At 42.3% G+C, this 18,252-nt stretch overlaps 1 protein-coding gene across 1 annotated transcript in view; it reads right to left on the reverse strand.

Annotated features, from left to right (window-relative positions):
* LOC109904387 (potassium voltage-gated channel subfamily H member 8-like) overlaps nt 1-17,457 on the reverse strand; it is a 112,636-nt gene extending 95,179 nt beyond the window's left edge. The window contains exon 1 of the mRNA XM_031789265.1: nt 17,294-17,457. Coding sequence (XP_031645125.1) covers nt 17,294-17,369 — 76 coding nt within the window. The 5' untranslated portion in view covers nt 17,370-17,457. The remainder of the gene's footprint in view (nt 1-17,293) is intronic.
* Nucleotides 17,458-18,252: the final 795 nt, after the last annotated feature.

The following is an 18,252-nucleotide window of genomic DNA, read 5'->3' on the forward strand; positions in this document are numbered from 1 at the left end:
CTGAACATGCAGTTAACCCACTGTTCCTAGGCCGTCATTGAAAATAAGAATTTGTTCTTAACTGACTTTCCTAGTTAAATAAAGCTAAAAGATTTTGGTTTCCCTCCAGGCTCAGATTAAAGGTATGACAGATAGGAGTGGCTATATAGGCAGCGACCATCCTCAGTAGCTCTCCATTGTTGTCAGGAGGTTTGGCATTTTTGATCGATAAGAATAATTTTTCCACCTCTCCCACACTAACTTTACAAAACTCTAACTTACAATGCTTTTCTTTCATTATTTATATGCATGAATACGATGACTCACAGCTTGTTGTTGGCATTTCCTGCATATGTTTGCCCACTTTGCAAATGAGGTTATCATTAAAATAATTGGCAACATCAAATGGTTTTGTGTTGAATAAGCCATCTGATTCGATAAAATATGGAGTTGAATTTGTTTTCTGTCCATATTTTTTATTAAAGTACTCCAAAGTTTTCTATCATTCTTTATATCAGTGGTCACCAACTGGTCATCGCGATTGAATCAAATCAAACTAACTATGTTTAATTGTTACTCAGTTAAATTAATCATGTAACAATTAACTCATTCGGAATTTGGGGCAACAGGGGAAAGTTGTTTAACTAGTTACTATCTCCCAACTTAAACTCTAAAGCTATATAGATATCTCTTACATCAATAACAGTCACTTATTAATCATTACCTCATCAGTCTCATTCTGAATGTCGCATAATCATTGGATTCGCAAGAACCCTAGCCCTTCTGAATATTCAGTACTACACAAATTGATTTAATAATGTATTTATTAACTAAATAATAACACAGGATACACCTACACACTTACATGAGATAAAAGTCCCTAGTGGACTGACAAGATATGACGGCTTGTTACACAGGGAGAAAGAGGAGAGACAACACTTGGATACATTTGGAACCTACGCTCAAAGGAATAGTAATACTTTGCACATGAACCACCGCTCATTCTTCACTCGTGTTGAGAGTTTCAGAGTTTCTAACCATTTTGTAATGTGTAGCCACCGCTCCACGCTGTCTGGTCTTGTAGTTTTAACCATTTGTGACATCCCTGCTTACACATTCCGTCTGCTTGGTGTTGTAGTGGTCTCCAGGTTGATTATTCAGGTTCAATGCCTGTGCTCACTTGGGTGTGTTTACTGACTAGGCACAAGTTTATATGAACAATAATTGTCTCATTTAGAAGGCTAAAATCACAAAAGTATTCTCATATTTAATCATACATTTTATACAACACTTAAATGTAAAGGTGATACATAGAATGCGTACACTTTCAGAGTTACAGTTACTTCATTATGCCATCCTTAATGACATCACAAAATAATAAAAAATATGACACGATTATTCTTTAGATCCCCATGGACCATTCTTAACATTCCTATGTTATGAATATTGTTCCAAAGTTCATTCTCTTGGAGAAAAACGTTTTGCTGGCAAGAGTCTCTTGAACAAAGAGGTTTCAGTCTTCCCATACTATAGTGCCAGGGGGATAGTTTCTGTGGGAGATAGGGGGGTTCAATGCATTCCTAGTTCATCACCAAACATTTCTGTAGAAACGACAATGATAAAGGCGGTAGGTGCACTTGATTCAGAAGCCCTGCGCACCATGTAATTAGTCTGAAAAGTCTGAAAAGACTAACTTTGCATACCTGATGGACTGGGAGATCTGTGGCTAAATCGAGTGTGCCTACTGTGCTGGTGAATTGGATAGCTCAAATCACCTTGCCTACAGCTTCCACGACCCCGGCCACAGCAAGGATTGATACTAGCCTACGTGAGATTTCATAATATTTAAAACCACGTCCAGAGACTGTCAAAGAATACAGCAAAGAGCTGCTGTTTTTGTGAGTGAGTTTATTCCTAAGTTTTTATTCAGCACTGTCAACACTGTTTAGTCAACACTATTACAAAACATAAAAAGTGTTTATAAAAAGTGTTTTCCCTGCAGCTGCAATGAATGAGTAGGCAAGTAGGCTTATTATTAACAATTAATGAGAAGGAAAGTAGGCCTATTATTAACAATGAATGAGTAGGCAAGTAGGCCTATTATTAACAATGAATGAGTAGGCAAGTAGGCCTATTATTAACAATGAATGAGTAGGCAAGTAGGCCTATTATTAACAATGAATGAGTAGGCAAGTAGGCCTATTATTAACAGCACGTCATGTCTACTTTAATATCAAGGAATATTTCACTTTCTCTGGTCATAGGAATGACATGAATTTGTGTGTGAGACAGATGCGGTTCATCTCGAGTTTCACCATCAGGTAGAAAACGGTGTCCCCTCTCTCTGGTCAGTCTCACCAGAGGAAAGGAAAGAGAGAGCAGGACCGTGAGACTGTGCTGCTCTCTCCCTCCCCCTGCTGACACTAATCCCGTGTTCAAAACATCTGGGAACTTGGAACTCGGAAATCTCAGACTTCCGAGTTTGATGCGTTCAAGACAACTGGGTACTCGGGGAAAAAACGAGATCTGACTGGGAAAAACATTTTTGAACAGTCTTCCAATTCGGAATTCCAAGCATCTTTCTAGAGCTCCGACTTTCAGACCTGAAGATCACTGACGTCGAACTATTTTCCCCCCAGAGTTCCCAGTTGTCTTGAACGCAGAATGACCATCAGATTTCTAATTATTTCAATTTATACTCACTTGTGCCTCGCAAATGCTACACCAACTGATCTATTTTGTTATCAAAGCTTGAGTTTTGAAATATGATATTGTCTGAGAAGAACAATATAGGCAGGCCATGCATATTGCCAATATACTGCACAAACCTCTTTCCGACAGAATTGTTTTTATTAGGTTAATGATACATTTTTAAAGAAATTCTGAGCGGTAGATCCGGTTAGCTTTTTGACTGCAAAGGGGATCTTGACTCTGGTGACCAGAGCTTAATATAATTGATATTGGCTTCATAATAAAGGGGCTTCTTCTTTTTGTTGAGTTTAGTCACATTATTTTTCAATTTGCTGTAAGTCAGCCTGTCAAATGTGTAGCCAGACTTATTAGCCACTCCTTTCACCCCATCTCTTTCAACAATACAAGTGCAGCGTCTGGATGCTCCGGTTACAGTGAGAAGCTTCCTCTTGAGCAGATAGATTGATGAAAACCAGTCAATATTCAGGTCCCTAAGAAAGTAGACCTCTCTGTTTACATCACATACTGTGCAGTATCAAGGATTTCACACACATTATCTAGATACTGACTGGCCAATAGCAACACGCTAAAATAATAAGCTTTAGATAAGGCGAGTGAACCTGCAACCACAACCCTTCAATAACACTTGACATGAGATCTTCTCGAAGCATTACAGAGAAAAAGTTCTGAAAATATACAGCAACACCTCCACCATAGGCATTCCTGTAACTTCTTTAGATGTTATTTCCTTGTATTGCTACTGCTGTATCATCAAAGGAATTATCTACAGTACCAGTCAAAAGTTTGGACACCTACTCATTCAAGGGTCTTTCTATATTTTTACTATTTTCTACACTGTAGAATAAAACATGTGTGAAATAACACACATGGAATGATGTAGTAACCAAAAAAGTGTTAATGAAATCCAAATATATTTGAGATTTTAGATTCTTCAATGTAGCAACCCTTTGTCTTGATGACAGCTTTGCACACTCTTGGCATTCTCTCAACCAGGTTGAAGGAGTTCCCACATATGCTGAGCACTTTTCCTTCACTCTGCAGTCCAATCATCCCAAACCATCTCAATTGGGTTGAGGTCGGGTGATTGTGGAGGCTAGTTCATCTGATGCAGCACTACATCACTCTCCTTCTTGGTCAAATAGCCCTTACACAGCCTGGAGCGCAAACCAGATGGGATGGCGTATCGCTGCAGAATGCTGCGGTAGCCATGCTAGTTAAGTGTGCCTTGAAAAATAAATCAGTGTCACCAGCAAAGCACCCCCACACCATCACACCTCCTCCTCCATGCTTCACGGTGAGAACAGCACATGCAGAGATCATCCGTTAACCTACTCTGCGTCTCACAAAGACACTGCAGTTGGAACCAAACATCTCAAATTGGGACTCAGACCAAAGGAAATATTTTCACCGGTCTAATGTCCATTGCTCGTGTTTCTTGGCCCAAGTCTCTTCTTATTATTGGTGTCCTTTAGTAGTAGTTTCTTTGCAGCAATTCGACCATAAAGGCCTGATTCATGCAGTCTCCTCTGAACAGTTGATGTTGAGATGTGTCTGTTACTTGAACTCTGTGAATCATTTATTTGGGCTGCAATCTGAGGTGCACTTAACTCTAATGAACTTATTCTCTGCAGCAGTGGTAACTCTGGGTCTTCCTTTCCTGTGGCGCTCCTCGCGAGAGACAGTTTCATCGTAGCGCTTGGTGGTTTTTGCGACTGCACTTGAAGAAACCTTCAGTTCTATAAATTTACCGGATTGACTGACTTTAATGTCTTAAAGTAATGATGGACTCTTTGGTTATTTGAGCTGTTCTTGCCATAATATGGACTTGGTCTTCTGTATACCTCCCCTACCTTGTCACAACACCACTGATTGGCTTAAACAATGTAGAATGTATAGTAAAAATAAAGGAAAACCCTGGAATGAGTAGGTGTGTCCAAACGTTTGACTGGAACTGTCAGTGAATCTCAGAAATGGCTAATATATGAATGTTACCTGATGTTAGCAAGTTATTCATGAACCTTAATTCTAAGGCTACATATATTAATATGGGCTATTAGTAGGCCTTTCCTGGGTAGCTGATCAGAGATAGACACAACATGGAAAAGAGCAGACAAAGAAAAAAACAACAACAACAAAAACATTATTCAGCAGTCCATCAATCAGTTGGTGTGTGTAAGTGTGTGTGTGCTGCGGGATTAAAGCTACGAACCCACAGGCTTGGCTCTGTCATCCCTTCCAGGCTTTTGGGAGGGAGGGTGTACAATGAGCCTGTCATAGCATATGTAACCAATGTCCCCAAGTGCACTAGCAGATTTCATGGTTCTGGTGCACAGCTTCAGAATAATCCTGGTTAAGGAAGCTGTTTGTTCCTCTCAATCTCTTGGCTCTTTCCTGAACAGCTATCTTGTCCTTGAACCTCAGGAACTTGACCATTATCGACCTGGGCCTATCACCTAGTCCAGTGGTGGGTTTTACAGTCCACCTCAATTCTCCTGTGCTCCATCTTCAGTTTCTCAGTGATCATTTCCCTCACTTTGTCCTTAGACTCTGTCCAGGGCTCATGTGGAGATTCTGCAATTCCGTCCACAACAATGTTTTTCTGCTTTGATTGTTCCTCAAGATAATCTGATTTCTCCGTCATTGTTATCATGGATTCACATACAGAACTGATGTCCTCTCTCATTGACTTTGATTGCTGTCATCTTGTTGTTCTCCTGTTTAAACTCACCGAGGTGACCCTGGCAGAACTGCAAACTCAGATTGTCCATTATTTTATTAGTTGACTCCACCAGTATTTGGACACAACACTTAAAGCTGTTTTCTTGTTGTAACAACTGCTTGTAGAACTATTTTTGTTCATTTAAAAGATCCTTCACCTGTGATAAAGATACCCCACTGTCCTCAATTGTACTCCCACCGGCTTTGGTATTTGTCATGGTAGCCAAGTAGGCTACATTGTTACTCCTTGCAGTTCCAGACATGGCAGGTCACAGGGCAGGTCACAGTGCAGATGGAAACAGCAACAAACAGCAGGGATTCAAACAGTCCATACTCCACCTTCTACCATACTCCACCTACTACCATACTCCACCTACTACCATACTCCACCTACTACCATACCCTGTTCAAAGGCACTTAAATATGTGTCTTGCCCATTCACCCTCTGAATGTCACACATACACAATCCATGTCTCAATTGTCTCAAGGCTTAAAAATCCTTCTTTAACCTGTCTGCTCCCCTTCGTCTACACTGATTGAAGTGGATTTAACAAGTGACATCAATAAGGGATCGTAGCTGGATCACCTGGATCCACCTGGTCCGTCTATGTCACAGAAAGAGCAGGTATTCTTAATGTTTTGTAGTCAATATATGTTGCAATTATTTATTTTGCAAAGGAAAGCCCACTCCTAAGAGAGTAGGACAGAGGTCAGGTCAAATCGATCTGACACCAGAGCTCAGGGACCTGTTTTCTCCTAGAGAGAAGAATAGAAACAAGCAGTCTGCTGTGTATTAAAAGGTGATCCCCACACACACGCACAAAACAATGTCATGTCCCTTTGTCTCTCTGTCTCTCTGCCTCTCTGCTAGGTGGATCAGAACAGGGGAATCTGTGTAGTTACAAACTGCAGCAGCAGGTATACTGTACCTCTCTCCCTTTAATCCTCTGAACAAAGTAGTGCAACATCAGGTATATTTCACTTCTCTCTCTTTAGTCTCTCAAATTTGCTCCACTTTGCCCCATACACACACACCCACATACACACACACACCCATACACATGAACATACACATACACCCCTCTGCGACACCCCTTTCCCACCCTGAATGGTAACACCTGAGCTATTAACAGAATGCTTGTGATTTGTGAGCTGAACAAGTGTGGGGAAGCAATGGAGAGAGAGAGAGAGAGAGAGAGAGAGAGAGAGAGAGACAGAGAGAGAGAGAGAGAGGGAGCTAGAGAGAGACAGAGACAGAGACAGAGAGAGACAGAGAGAGAGAGAGAGAGAGAGAGGGAGCTAGAGAGAGACAGAGACAGAGACAGAGAGACAAAGAGAGAAAGACAGAGAGACAGAGACAGAGAGAGAGAGAGAGAGAGAGAGAGAGAGAGAGAGAGAGAGAGAGAGAGAGAGAGAGAGAGAGAGAGAGAGAGAGAGACAGAGAGAGAGAGACAGAGAGAGACAGAGAGAGACAGAGAGAGACAGAGAGAGACAGAGAGACAGAGAGAGGGAGCTAGAGAGAGATAGAGACATAGACAGAGAGACAGAGAGACAGAGAGACAGAGAGAGAGAGACAGAGAGAGGGAGCTAGAGAGAGACAGAAACAGAGACAGAGATAGAGAGAGAAAGACAGAGAGACAGAGACAGAGAGAGAGAGAGACAGAGAGAGAGAGAGAAAGAGAGACTGAGAGACGGAGAGAGGGAGAGTGACTTTGAGAGACAGAATAACTAAGAGAGCTATAGGGAGAGATAGAGGGACAACAGGAGAGAGAGACTAAGAGAGCTGTAGGGAGAGATAGAGGGACAACAGGAGAGAGAGACTAAGAGAGATGTAGGGAGAGATAGAGGGACAACAGGAGAGAGAGACTAAGAGAACTATAGGGAGAGATAGAGAGACAACAGGAGAGAGAGACTAAGAGAGCTGTAGGGAGAGATAGAGGGACAACAGGAGAGAGAGACTAAGAGAGCTGTAGGGAGAAATAGAGGGACAACAGGAGAGAGAGACTAAGAGAGCTGTAGGGAGAGATAGAGGGACAACAGGAGAGAGAGACTAAGAGAGCTGTAGGGAGAGATCGAGAGACAACAGGAGAGAGAGACTAAGAGAGCTGTAGGGAGAGATAGAGGGACAACAGGAGAGAGAGACTAAGAGAGCTGTAGGGAGAGATAGGGGGACAACAGGAGAGAGATGGATTGAGGGACAAGAGGATAGATGGAGGGAACGGAGAGAGAATTTGATACAGTAAGGAAGGGGTGAGATAAAGGGATAGGTGTAGAGGTGGAGCAGGAGAGGAACTGAGAAGGAGAACGAATGGAGTTAGAGGAGGAGGAGAGTTTCTGGATGCTTCCCTCCATCCATCTGAGCATATACAAAAGACAGGTCACATGACTTCTGGTGTGAGGCAGTGTCCATCTCGTCAAAATCAAACAAAGCAATTAAGGTTACAATCCAACTAAGGTAACCAAGGTTACATACTACAGTCAAACAGAAATAACAGTTAGGCCTAATACACTCCAGGGAAATCAATGATAATGATAATCAATCATAATTATTATTATTATTTATTTGTAACTTTTATTTAGACATGGAGCCCTGTGAACATGAACACACAATTCAATACAACATAAAAAATAGCAACATCAAAAAATAGTGATAGCAACATCAACACAATACAATAAACACAGCAAGATGAATCAAAATGAACACAACTATCACATATTATCTTCCTCAAAATGTATCTAAACTTTCTCATTGGAGACTAGTGAGTCCAGCTTCAAGGTGGCCTGAAGCCTATTCCATGAGCTGGAGGCATAACAACTAAAGCATTTTTTCCCCGAGCTCAGTGGAGATCCGCAGGACCTGCAGAACCAGCCAGTCCAGAGAGCGGATCTGAACATTGCTGTTTCTCCAGTTAATATGTGAGCTGAGGTAGTGGGGGAGTCTCTGAAGAACCGCTTTATACACAGAAAGTACCTACTGGTTTGCCCTTCTGGTAGTCAGAGACTCTCAGCCAACAGAACTATACAAAATGCAGTGATGTGTATGAAAATTGTCCCCAGTGATAAAACCCAGTGCTCAGTGATAGACTGAATCTAAAGCTTTTAAAACAGAGGCTGACACATGCGTGTAGATTATAGCACCATAGAACAGAGGCTGACACATGCGTGTAGATTATAGCACCATAGAACAGAGGCTGACACATGCGTGTAGATTATAGCACCATAGAACAGAGGCTGATACATGCGTGTAGATTATAGCACCATAGAACAGAGGCTGATACATGCGTGTAGATTATAGCACCATAGAACAGAGGCTGACACATGCATGTAGATTTTAGCACCATAGAACAGAGGCTGACACATGCGTGTAGATTATAGCACCATAGAACAGAGGCATTTTAGCACCATAGAAGAGGCTGACACATGCGTGTAGATTATAGCACCATAGAACAGAGGCTGACACATGCGTGTAGATTATAGCACCATAGAACAGAGGCTGATACATGCGTGTAGATTATAGCACCATAGAACAGAGCCTGACACATGCGTGTAGATTATAGCACCATAGAACAGAGGCTGACACATGTGTGTAGATTATAGCACCATAGAACAGAGGCTGACACATGCGTGTAGATTATAGCACAATGGAACAGAGCCTGACACATGCGTGTAGATTATAGCACCATAGAACAGAGGCTGATACATGCGTGTAGATTATAGCACTATAGAACAGAGGCTGACACATGTGTGTAGATTATAGCACCATAAAACAGAGGCTGACACATGCGTGTAGATTATAGCACCATAGAACAGAGGCTGATACATGCGTGTAGATTATAGCACCATAGAACAGAGGCTGACACATGCGTGTAGATTATAGCACCATAGAACAGAGGCTGACACATGCGTGTAGATTATAGCACCATAGAACAGAGGCTGACACATGCGTGTAGATTATAGCACCATAGAACAGAGGCTGACACATGCGTGTAGATTATAGCACCATGGAACAGAGGCTGACACATGCGTGTAGATTATAGCACCATAGAACAGAGGCTGACACATGCGTGTAGATTATAGCACCATAGAACAGAGGCTGACACATGCGTGTAGATTATAGCACCATAGAACAGAGGCTGACACATGTGTGTAGATTATAGCACCATAGAACAGAGGCTGACACATGCGTGTAGATTATAGCACCATAGAACAGAGGCTGACACATGCGTGTAGATTATAGCACCATAGTCAATCACTGGGAGAAGCGTTGCTTAAACAATCTTCCTTCTACTTTCCAAAGTGACGCAGGATTTATTTCTATAAAAGAAAACCATCTTAATTCTCTGCTTTTTTGTGTGTTTTAAAAGACAGCTTATCGTCAATCCAAATACCCAAGTACTTATCATGGGGAACTTGCTCAGTTTGGGTTGCCTCCAATGTGCAAATACACAGGTTCTCTGGGTCAATATTACGAGACCTAGAGAACAACATCAATTTGGTTTTATTAGCATAAATCAGGGTAATCAATGTTAGTACAGACAGTCTGGAGGGTAGCTTACTCACCACATGCACACACGCTCAAACACACACACTCACTGACTGACGTACGCACGTACACACACTGATTTACACACTGATTTACACACTGACTTACATGAAAGTATATACAAAGCCCTTTTAACTACCATCCTCTCACACTGAGTAATTGAAGAGTGCAAATCATTAGACAACCCCTCAGCTTTAATCATACTGTAGCTGTCCTCTCTATCACCAAATCCCACTGGCTCATACCACTAGAAACATTATTGGACTCATTACATTTTATAAATTCCTGTCATTTGTAAGGGGTCACTTCTCTTCCTCTCTCTCCTGCTCTCTCTCTCTCTCTCTCTCTAACATACACACTCTCGCTCTATCTCTCTCTCTCTCTCTAACACACACTCTCGCTCGCTCTATCTCTCTCTCTCTAACATACACTCTCGCTCTATCTCTCTCTAACATACACTCTCGCTCTATCTCTCTCTCTCTCTCTAACATACACTCTCGCTCGCTCTCTCTCTCTCTCTAACATACACTCTCGCTCTATCTCTCTCTCTCTCTAACATACACACTCTATCTCTCTCTCTCTCTCTAACATACACACTCTCACTCTCTTCCTCTCTCTCGCTCTCTAACATACACACTCGCTCTATCTCTCTCTCTCTAACATACACTCTCGCTCTCTCTCTCTCTAACATACACTCTCGCTCTATCTCTCTCTCTCTCTAACATACACACTCTATCTCTCTCTCTCTCTCTCTAACATACACACTCTCACTCTCTTCCTCTCTCTCGCTCTCTAACATACACACTATCTCTCTCTCTCTCTAACATACACACTCGCTCTATCTCTCTCTCTCTCTAACTTACACACTCTCACTCTCTTCCTCTCTCTCTCTAACATACACTCTCGCTCTATCTCTCTCTCTCTCTCTAACATACACTCTCGCTCGCTCTATCTCTCTCTCTCTAACATACACTCTCGCTCTATCTCTCTCTCTCTCTCTAACATACACACTCTCACTCTCTTCCTCTCTCTCTCTAACATACACTCTCGCTCTATCTCTCTCTCTCTCTCTAACATACACACTCGCTCTATCTCTCTCTCTCTCTAACATACACACTCGCTCTATCTCTCTCTCTCTCTCTCTAACATACACACTCGCTCTATCTCTCTCTCTCTCTCTAACTTACACACTCGCTCTATCTCTCTCTCTCTCTCTAACATACACACTCTCACTCTCTTCGTCTCTCTCTCTCTCTCTAACATACACACTCGCTCTATCTCTCTCTCTCTCTCTAACATACACACTCTCACTCTCTTCCTCTATCTCTCTCTCTAACATACACACTCGCTCTATCTCTCTCTTTGTCTCTCTCTCTCACACATACACACCCTCGCTCTCTCATTCCTTGATTACCTTCTCTCCCCTCTCAGTTCCTCTCTGCCTCTACAGTACTTCCCTCTCTCACCACCTATCAAATCGCTTCTCCCTCTTTCAAATCCATTGTCTCCCTCTCTTTCCCATTCTCTATTTGTCTCTCTCTCTTTCTCAATCTCCCTCATTTCTCTCTCTTTCTCGAACAATTAATTCAATTAAAAAACTGGGTCTCAGCCCAGACTTGCGTAAGTGAAACACTGCTAGGTGATCGTTTTCAACAGTCCGTTACCAAGGTGGAATGTCAATGACGACAGACAGGACTTCGGAACTCCAGGAAGAACCACATTTCTATGGAACTGCTGACGTTTTCTAGAAGAAACAGAGGAGTCTCCCTGACTAAATGTTTTGGTTGCTATACTGCGTTGTGACCTTAGAGTGAGGCCAATGGTTGTGTGCTGACATCATATTTAGTCTCTTTAAAGCATCATTCAGCAGTAGAAACAATAACAATGCAGCCTCCCCACCCCTGGTTCAGTAAAAAGCTGAGGGATGGGGCTCAAATTCATAGACAGAGCTATGGATGCAAGGCTTGACCATCCAGGATATCAAAATTATAGTTTGAATGTATGTTTACATTTTCTTTGTTTAGTAAAACAAGCGAATATTTTTGGTTTTGATAGGGTACGACAGTTGAACTAAGCTCATGAGGGATTTATAAATTACAGTATATTCTTCCAAAATCAATGGGTATATATAATGAATTAGTTTTAAAAAAGGATGTAGCAGCTGCTGATTGTCCCTTTAACAGTCTCTTATGGCTACTGCACTCAGTCCCCTGCGTCGTCACCATTCTAGGTCTCTTTCATATAAATCAAGGATTAAACATGTCATTATGTGACATAACCATGTAAGACGTTCATCTATAGTTTTTCAAGTTGCAACTTGGGTCCAGCTAATCACATTAAGTTGGAGAATACCCCTGAGAAGATTGTTTTAAAGGTTGTTTTCAGAGAGAGCTAAATCACCGTTTTCCCTTCACAGAGAGGTGAATCACTGTTCCCCCTCACAGAGAGCTAAATCACTGTTTTCCCTTCACAGAGAGGTAAATCACTGTTGCACTTCACAGAGAGCTCAACCACATTCCTCTTCACAGAGAGGTGAATCACAGTGATCTCTATTTACGTAACAGTTCCCTCTATTGTGGCTGAGACCTGAGCCAGACCTGAGTCAGACCTGAGCCAGCTTTAAACACTCATTAACATCCAACTCTAATCATCGCAATCCCTCGGCGAAAACTTTCAACGGCTCAATTATAGACGCTTCTTTAAAGAAAAGTTAATCACCGGATGGGACTCGTCTGCTCTCCTCTCGTAACACACACACACAGACACACACACATACACACATAGACATACACACATACACATATACACACAAATAGACACACACACACAGACACACCCACATAGACACACACACAAACCCAAACAGACACACACACACATAGACACAGACAGACACACACACACAAATGATCATACACACAGACACACCCACATAGACACACACATAGACACACACACATAAACACAAACAGACACACACACACATAGACACAGACAGACACACACACACAAATTATTATACACATAGACACACACACACAGACACACCCACATAGACACACACACATAAACACAAACAGACACACACACACACATAGACACACACACATAATTTATCATACACATACAGGTACAGACACACACAGGCTCTGCAGCCGTACCACAGCCGACACACATACACACACACCTCTCTCAGAAAAAGTGTGTCAGTACGTAAATGTAATTACCTGGCTGGTGGTGAAGGTGCTCGTGGCGCTGAGGGGGAAAACAGGAATCTGCAGAATGGTCGTGACAGAGGGGTACTATGGGAAATATTATAGAGCATTCCACTGGGAGTTTGGGAAAGCAAATAAGGCAATGAACTATTTCCAATGTTACCCACTAATATATAATAATATATATACCATTTAGCAGGCGCTTTCATCCGAAGCGACTTACAGTCATGAGTGCAGACATTAAACATATGGCCTCAGGAATCAACCCCACTATACTGGCGGTGGAAGCACCATGCTCTACCCAAGGAGACATACAGGACCACCAACCATTGAGGTGACATGTAAAGTTAGAGTAATACTGTACAGTCCACATTGTGTGGGCCTGTTGGGCCATCTCTCCAATGTGTAAGCTATGTGCCTGAATGTGAGTCAGTGTATTCTACATTGTAAAAGTGAGTAATGACTTGTAACTGGTATTACAGAACATATTCAAAACATGGATTTCTGATGATGTCACATGATAGGTGATATTTTTTTATGGTGTACCAGCAGGACATGCACTAGTACACAGGAGAGGGATCTATTCGTGAAATGGCCTTTTCAACATCACCCTGGTTCACATTTTGACACCTGCACACATGCATGCACGCACACACACAGACACAAACACACACACACACACACACACACACACACATACACACACACACACACACATACCCACAGACGCACACACACACAGACACAAACACACACACACACACACATACCCACAGATGCACACACAAACACACAAACACACAGACACACACAGACACACAAAGACACACACACAGACACACATACACACAGACACAGACACAGACGCACACACACACACACACACACACACACACACACACACACACACACACACACACACACACACATACACAGACACACACACACACAGACACAAACACACACACAGACACGCAGACACACACAGACACACACACACACACACAGACACACACACACACACACACACCGAGACTTAGTAGGAGACACTGGTCCTGCCACGTGTCGTTATTTTCAGTGAAGGAATCTCTATAGGGGACAATCCAAACAATGTTGTCAGCCAGTTGACAGCTCTTCCCTCTTCCTGTTCATCTGGGGCCACAGTACTATGCCGTCAGAGCAGATAGGCCCATCGCCATCAGCCCCTGAACCAGGCCAGTTTGAAGTTTTCCCCTCTGGCCATCTGGTCAGACCAGGGCACCAGCCACCAGACCCAATTTGTCTGCTCAGGCTCCACTGCTTCCATTTGGTTTCCCTGTCCAGTTCCAACCCCCATTAATTCCAGGTTCCTGGCTGTTGCAGCTCAAGGACAGTGGTGTATTCATTGGGGGGCTGTAGTGTAGCTGGTTAAGCCTCAATTCCATCGCGAGACCTTTAAGATAGGATAGTTTGTGTCCCAGGTGGCACATTGTTCCCTATAGTGCACTACTTGTTCAAAAGTAGTCCACCACAAAGGGAACAGGGTGTGATTCTGAGAAATAGACATAGCTACCTGCTGTCCCTCTGCAACAACATGGTGGGACACTCAATCTTACAGCTATTTGTTTATGAGGTCTGGAATAAAGCAGTATGGACTAGTGTTAGTCCGTGGTGATGTCATAGCAGTCATAGCCAATTAGAGCAGTGGGATACAGGATGTTCCATCCATGCTACCTATATAGGCCTGTCTGGTTTCCACAGATTACAGTAAATCAGAGTGGGAGCCACCACTGAAGAATATTGTAAATCAGTTAAGAATGAGTGTTATTGTTACAGTGACTTGTTGCCCAAGAATGATGTGAAATGAGCAATGCTGAGACAAATTAAATAATAATACATGTGCCAACAACGTAGGCCTAAACCTGCTAGTTAGTATAGGCTACACCACAGTGGGAGCCATTCTCCTTTCTGTGACCAGCTAAAGATTCAGAAGCCGTTCTCTGCTGTATTTCTGGCCTAGCCTGGTCCCAGACCTGTTTGTGCCCCTGCTTACTCCATCAGCATTGTCAAGGTGAATATGAAATGTCATGACAATTCCACAAGGAGTTAGCAAGAGAGGAGAAACAGGCTTATTCTGGTCCAGATGCAGCACAAAGTGGCTTAATGTTGGAGTAAATGTAGTAGAACGAGCAACATTAAAATGCACTTCAAATTTCTAAAATCGCCGGACTGGAAGTTGATGTTTTGTCAGGATTCAGGCGGAAAGAAAGAGAAAAAGCAGTCGTTTTAAAGACGCCCGCGTGTGCCTCTGCCTTGGGAAGCGGACCCACCTGCTGTAATGGTGCCACCGACCAATTAATTTTGATAGATGCAACTGCTACTGTCAGTGCCGCGCGGGGAATATTGTTCTCACCGCGAGACTTGGCGGTCAGAGAGCGGAAATAATAAATGTTCATTTCACTTAATGTGTTTGTCTTGAAAATGTCATCTGAAAAAACTTTCAAACTGCTTTCATGTAAGGACTAGGAACTATGGGTAAAATGTGTAATAGTGGCACAAGGATATTTGTAAACTTACTTACAGAGTAGACTATTCTCGAGGTTTGGACATGGTGTAGCCTGATAGGATTGTTGTTTAGTAGAGCTTGAGTGGCGCGCGTCAAAGCGGAATCCGTCGTGAGGGTGAATCGCTGTCCGTGGTGCTGAACTTTGCTGTCAATAGTGCAACGCCCGTTGACCATCATATTTATTTAACTTGGCAAGGTAGTTAAGAACACCTTCTTAGTTACAATGACGGCGTACCGAGGAATAGTGGGTTAACTACCTTGTTCAGCGGCAGAATGACAGATTTTGACCTTGTAAACTCAGGGATTCAATCTTGTAACCTTTCGATTACTAGTCCAACGCTCTAACCACTAAGCTTCCTGCCGCCTCATATTATAAAGTCTCAAAGAATCTTACTGAGCCAAGTATTGTTATAACCTTTTACTGCAGTTTCTTGCTAATCTTAAACAAATCTACTTTGAAAGCAAAGTATAGGCTACACCTCACACACATGGTTATGGGTTTAAAAAGTATAGGCTACACCTCACACACATGGTTATGGGTTTAAAAAGTATAGGCTACACCTCACACACATGGTTATGGGTTTAAAAAGTATAGGCTACACCTCACACACATGGTTATGGGTTTAAAAAGTATAGGCTACACCTCACACACATGGTTATGGGTTTAAAAAGTATAGGCTACACCTCACACACATGGTTATGGGTTTAAAAAGTATAGGCTACACCTCACACACATGGTTATGGGTTTAAAAAGTATAGGCTACACCTCACACACATGGTTATGGGTTTAAAAAGTATAGGCTACACCTCACACACATGGTTATGGGTTTAAAAAGTATAGGCTACACCTCACACACATGGTTATGGGTTTAAAAAGTATAGGCTACACCTCACACACATGGTTATGGGTTTAAAAAGTATAGGCTACACCTCACACACATGGTTATGGGTTTAAAAAGTATAGGCTACACCTCACACACATGGTTATGGGTTTAAAAAAAGAAGACACCATGTCAGATATAGAGTTCGATGCAGAGTTTAAATGTATTCAATTTTTGAATTTGCATCTCAATATTACACTTTATTTACATCACAGAAGACTTAAATATGACAAAACCGATAGAAACACCAGATTTTCAGCTGGCTTTTTAAAATAATGTTTATTATTATTAAATTATGAAAAATATGAGCAACGTTCCATCCACGAGGCCACTAGTCATTTGACTGCAGCAAAGGGCTACCTGTAGCCTTGCCCACACACATATAGCCCACACCTCTCAGCACCAATAGCAACTAAACCTATGCTATTCCATCTTGAGGAGAATAAATCATTTTCGAAATATATCCTACCACCTGCATTAACTTCAGCCACTGTTACTTCAGTGTTTAGATTTCACTGGCTGTTTTAGGAGGAAATACACATAATGCCTAAAAGGCATCATCCACCAATTGATTTATACATTTCCATCAATCTAATTGCTTATTAGAAAGCAGGTGCAAAAAAACGTGTTGAGACAGAACAAATAGCCTAACTGAAGGCCCATAGCTTAATGTACTCAAATAGAAAGAGAACAAACTTACGTGTGCCGTCAAACCGTGTGGCTATGGTATCTAGAAACGTGTTCTGAGGCGCAAGTAATCCTTTCATCACAGGCATTTTCTCTCCCTGTTGCCCAAGTCCCCATCAAAGTCACGGAGGTAAAGGTGTGAGCCGACCGAATGTATGAGGCGCGTCCGTTAACACTGATCCGCCAAGAGATCAAGGAGTCGTCTGTGGTAAATTGGTGAAAACCGATTGCAATCGAGTGGTGAGAGTGTGTGTGAGATGCGCGCTCCCTCGAACCGTATGTGTGTATGTGTGTGACAAGTGGATGTGACGCCTGCAGGTGCAATTCAGGTAACAGCTTCTCGGGGATGCCAGCGACAAAGCCAGACGCGGGAACGGGCTTTCCGTCAGCGGTCCATTATTATGACGTTGGATTGCCATGATCATAATTTCTCACTGTGCAACGACAGAAGCGATCTATTAAACAGGCTACAACACTCTCTGCCATCCAGTAAACTATGTTTTACTTGCTGAATGGGAGAATATGTTGTAGCCATAGGCAACGTATTATTTCTCTCTCTTTTAACTTGGCTACTTTAAAAATATTTTTTAAGATTCTCTTTTATTCTCGTCAGAAAAGCAATAAATAACGTTCAACTTTGAATAAAAGGAAGTACAGCCTACGCTAAATTTGTATGTAGAAATGGAGCAGAACCGCTCAAAATTACAACATTAATTTGGCCTGTCAATGCCAGCAACAGTGTCCTAACTGAATTCCAAACACATTAAGAATGCCTGTTTTCGATTCAAATATTTATATTTCCTTATAAGCTATGAGTTTACGTGATAAATAAGAAGTATACATCGAAGCCTACGCCTGGAGGTTAGGGCAACTTAACCGCGGGACAGACACATGCACAAACGCACAGGCAAGCACACGTACAGGAACAGTGCATAGTCTGTTTTTCCCCAATCAGCTGGCTCTGACATATGA

Source organism: Oncorhynchus kisutch, linkage group LG14, assembly GCF_002021735.2.
Source record: "Oncorhynchus kisutch isolate 150728-3 linkage group LG14, Okis_V2, whole genome shotgun sequence".
Classification (NCBI taxonomy): Eukaryota; Metazoa; Chordata; class Actinopteri; order Salmoniformes; family Salmonidae; genus Oncorhynchus; species Oncorhynchus kisutch.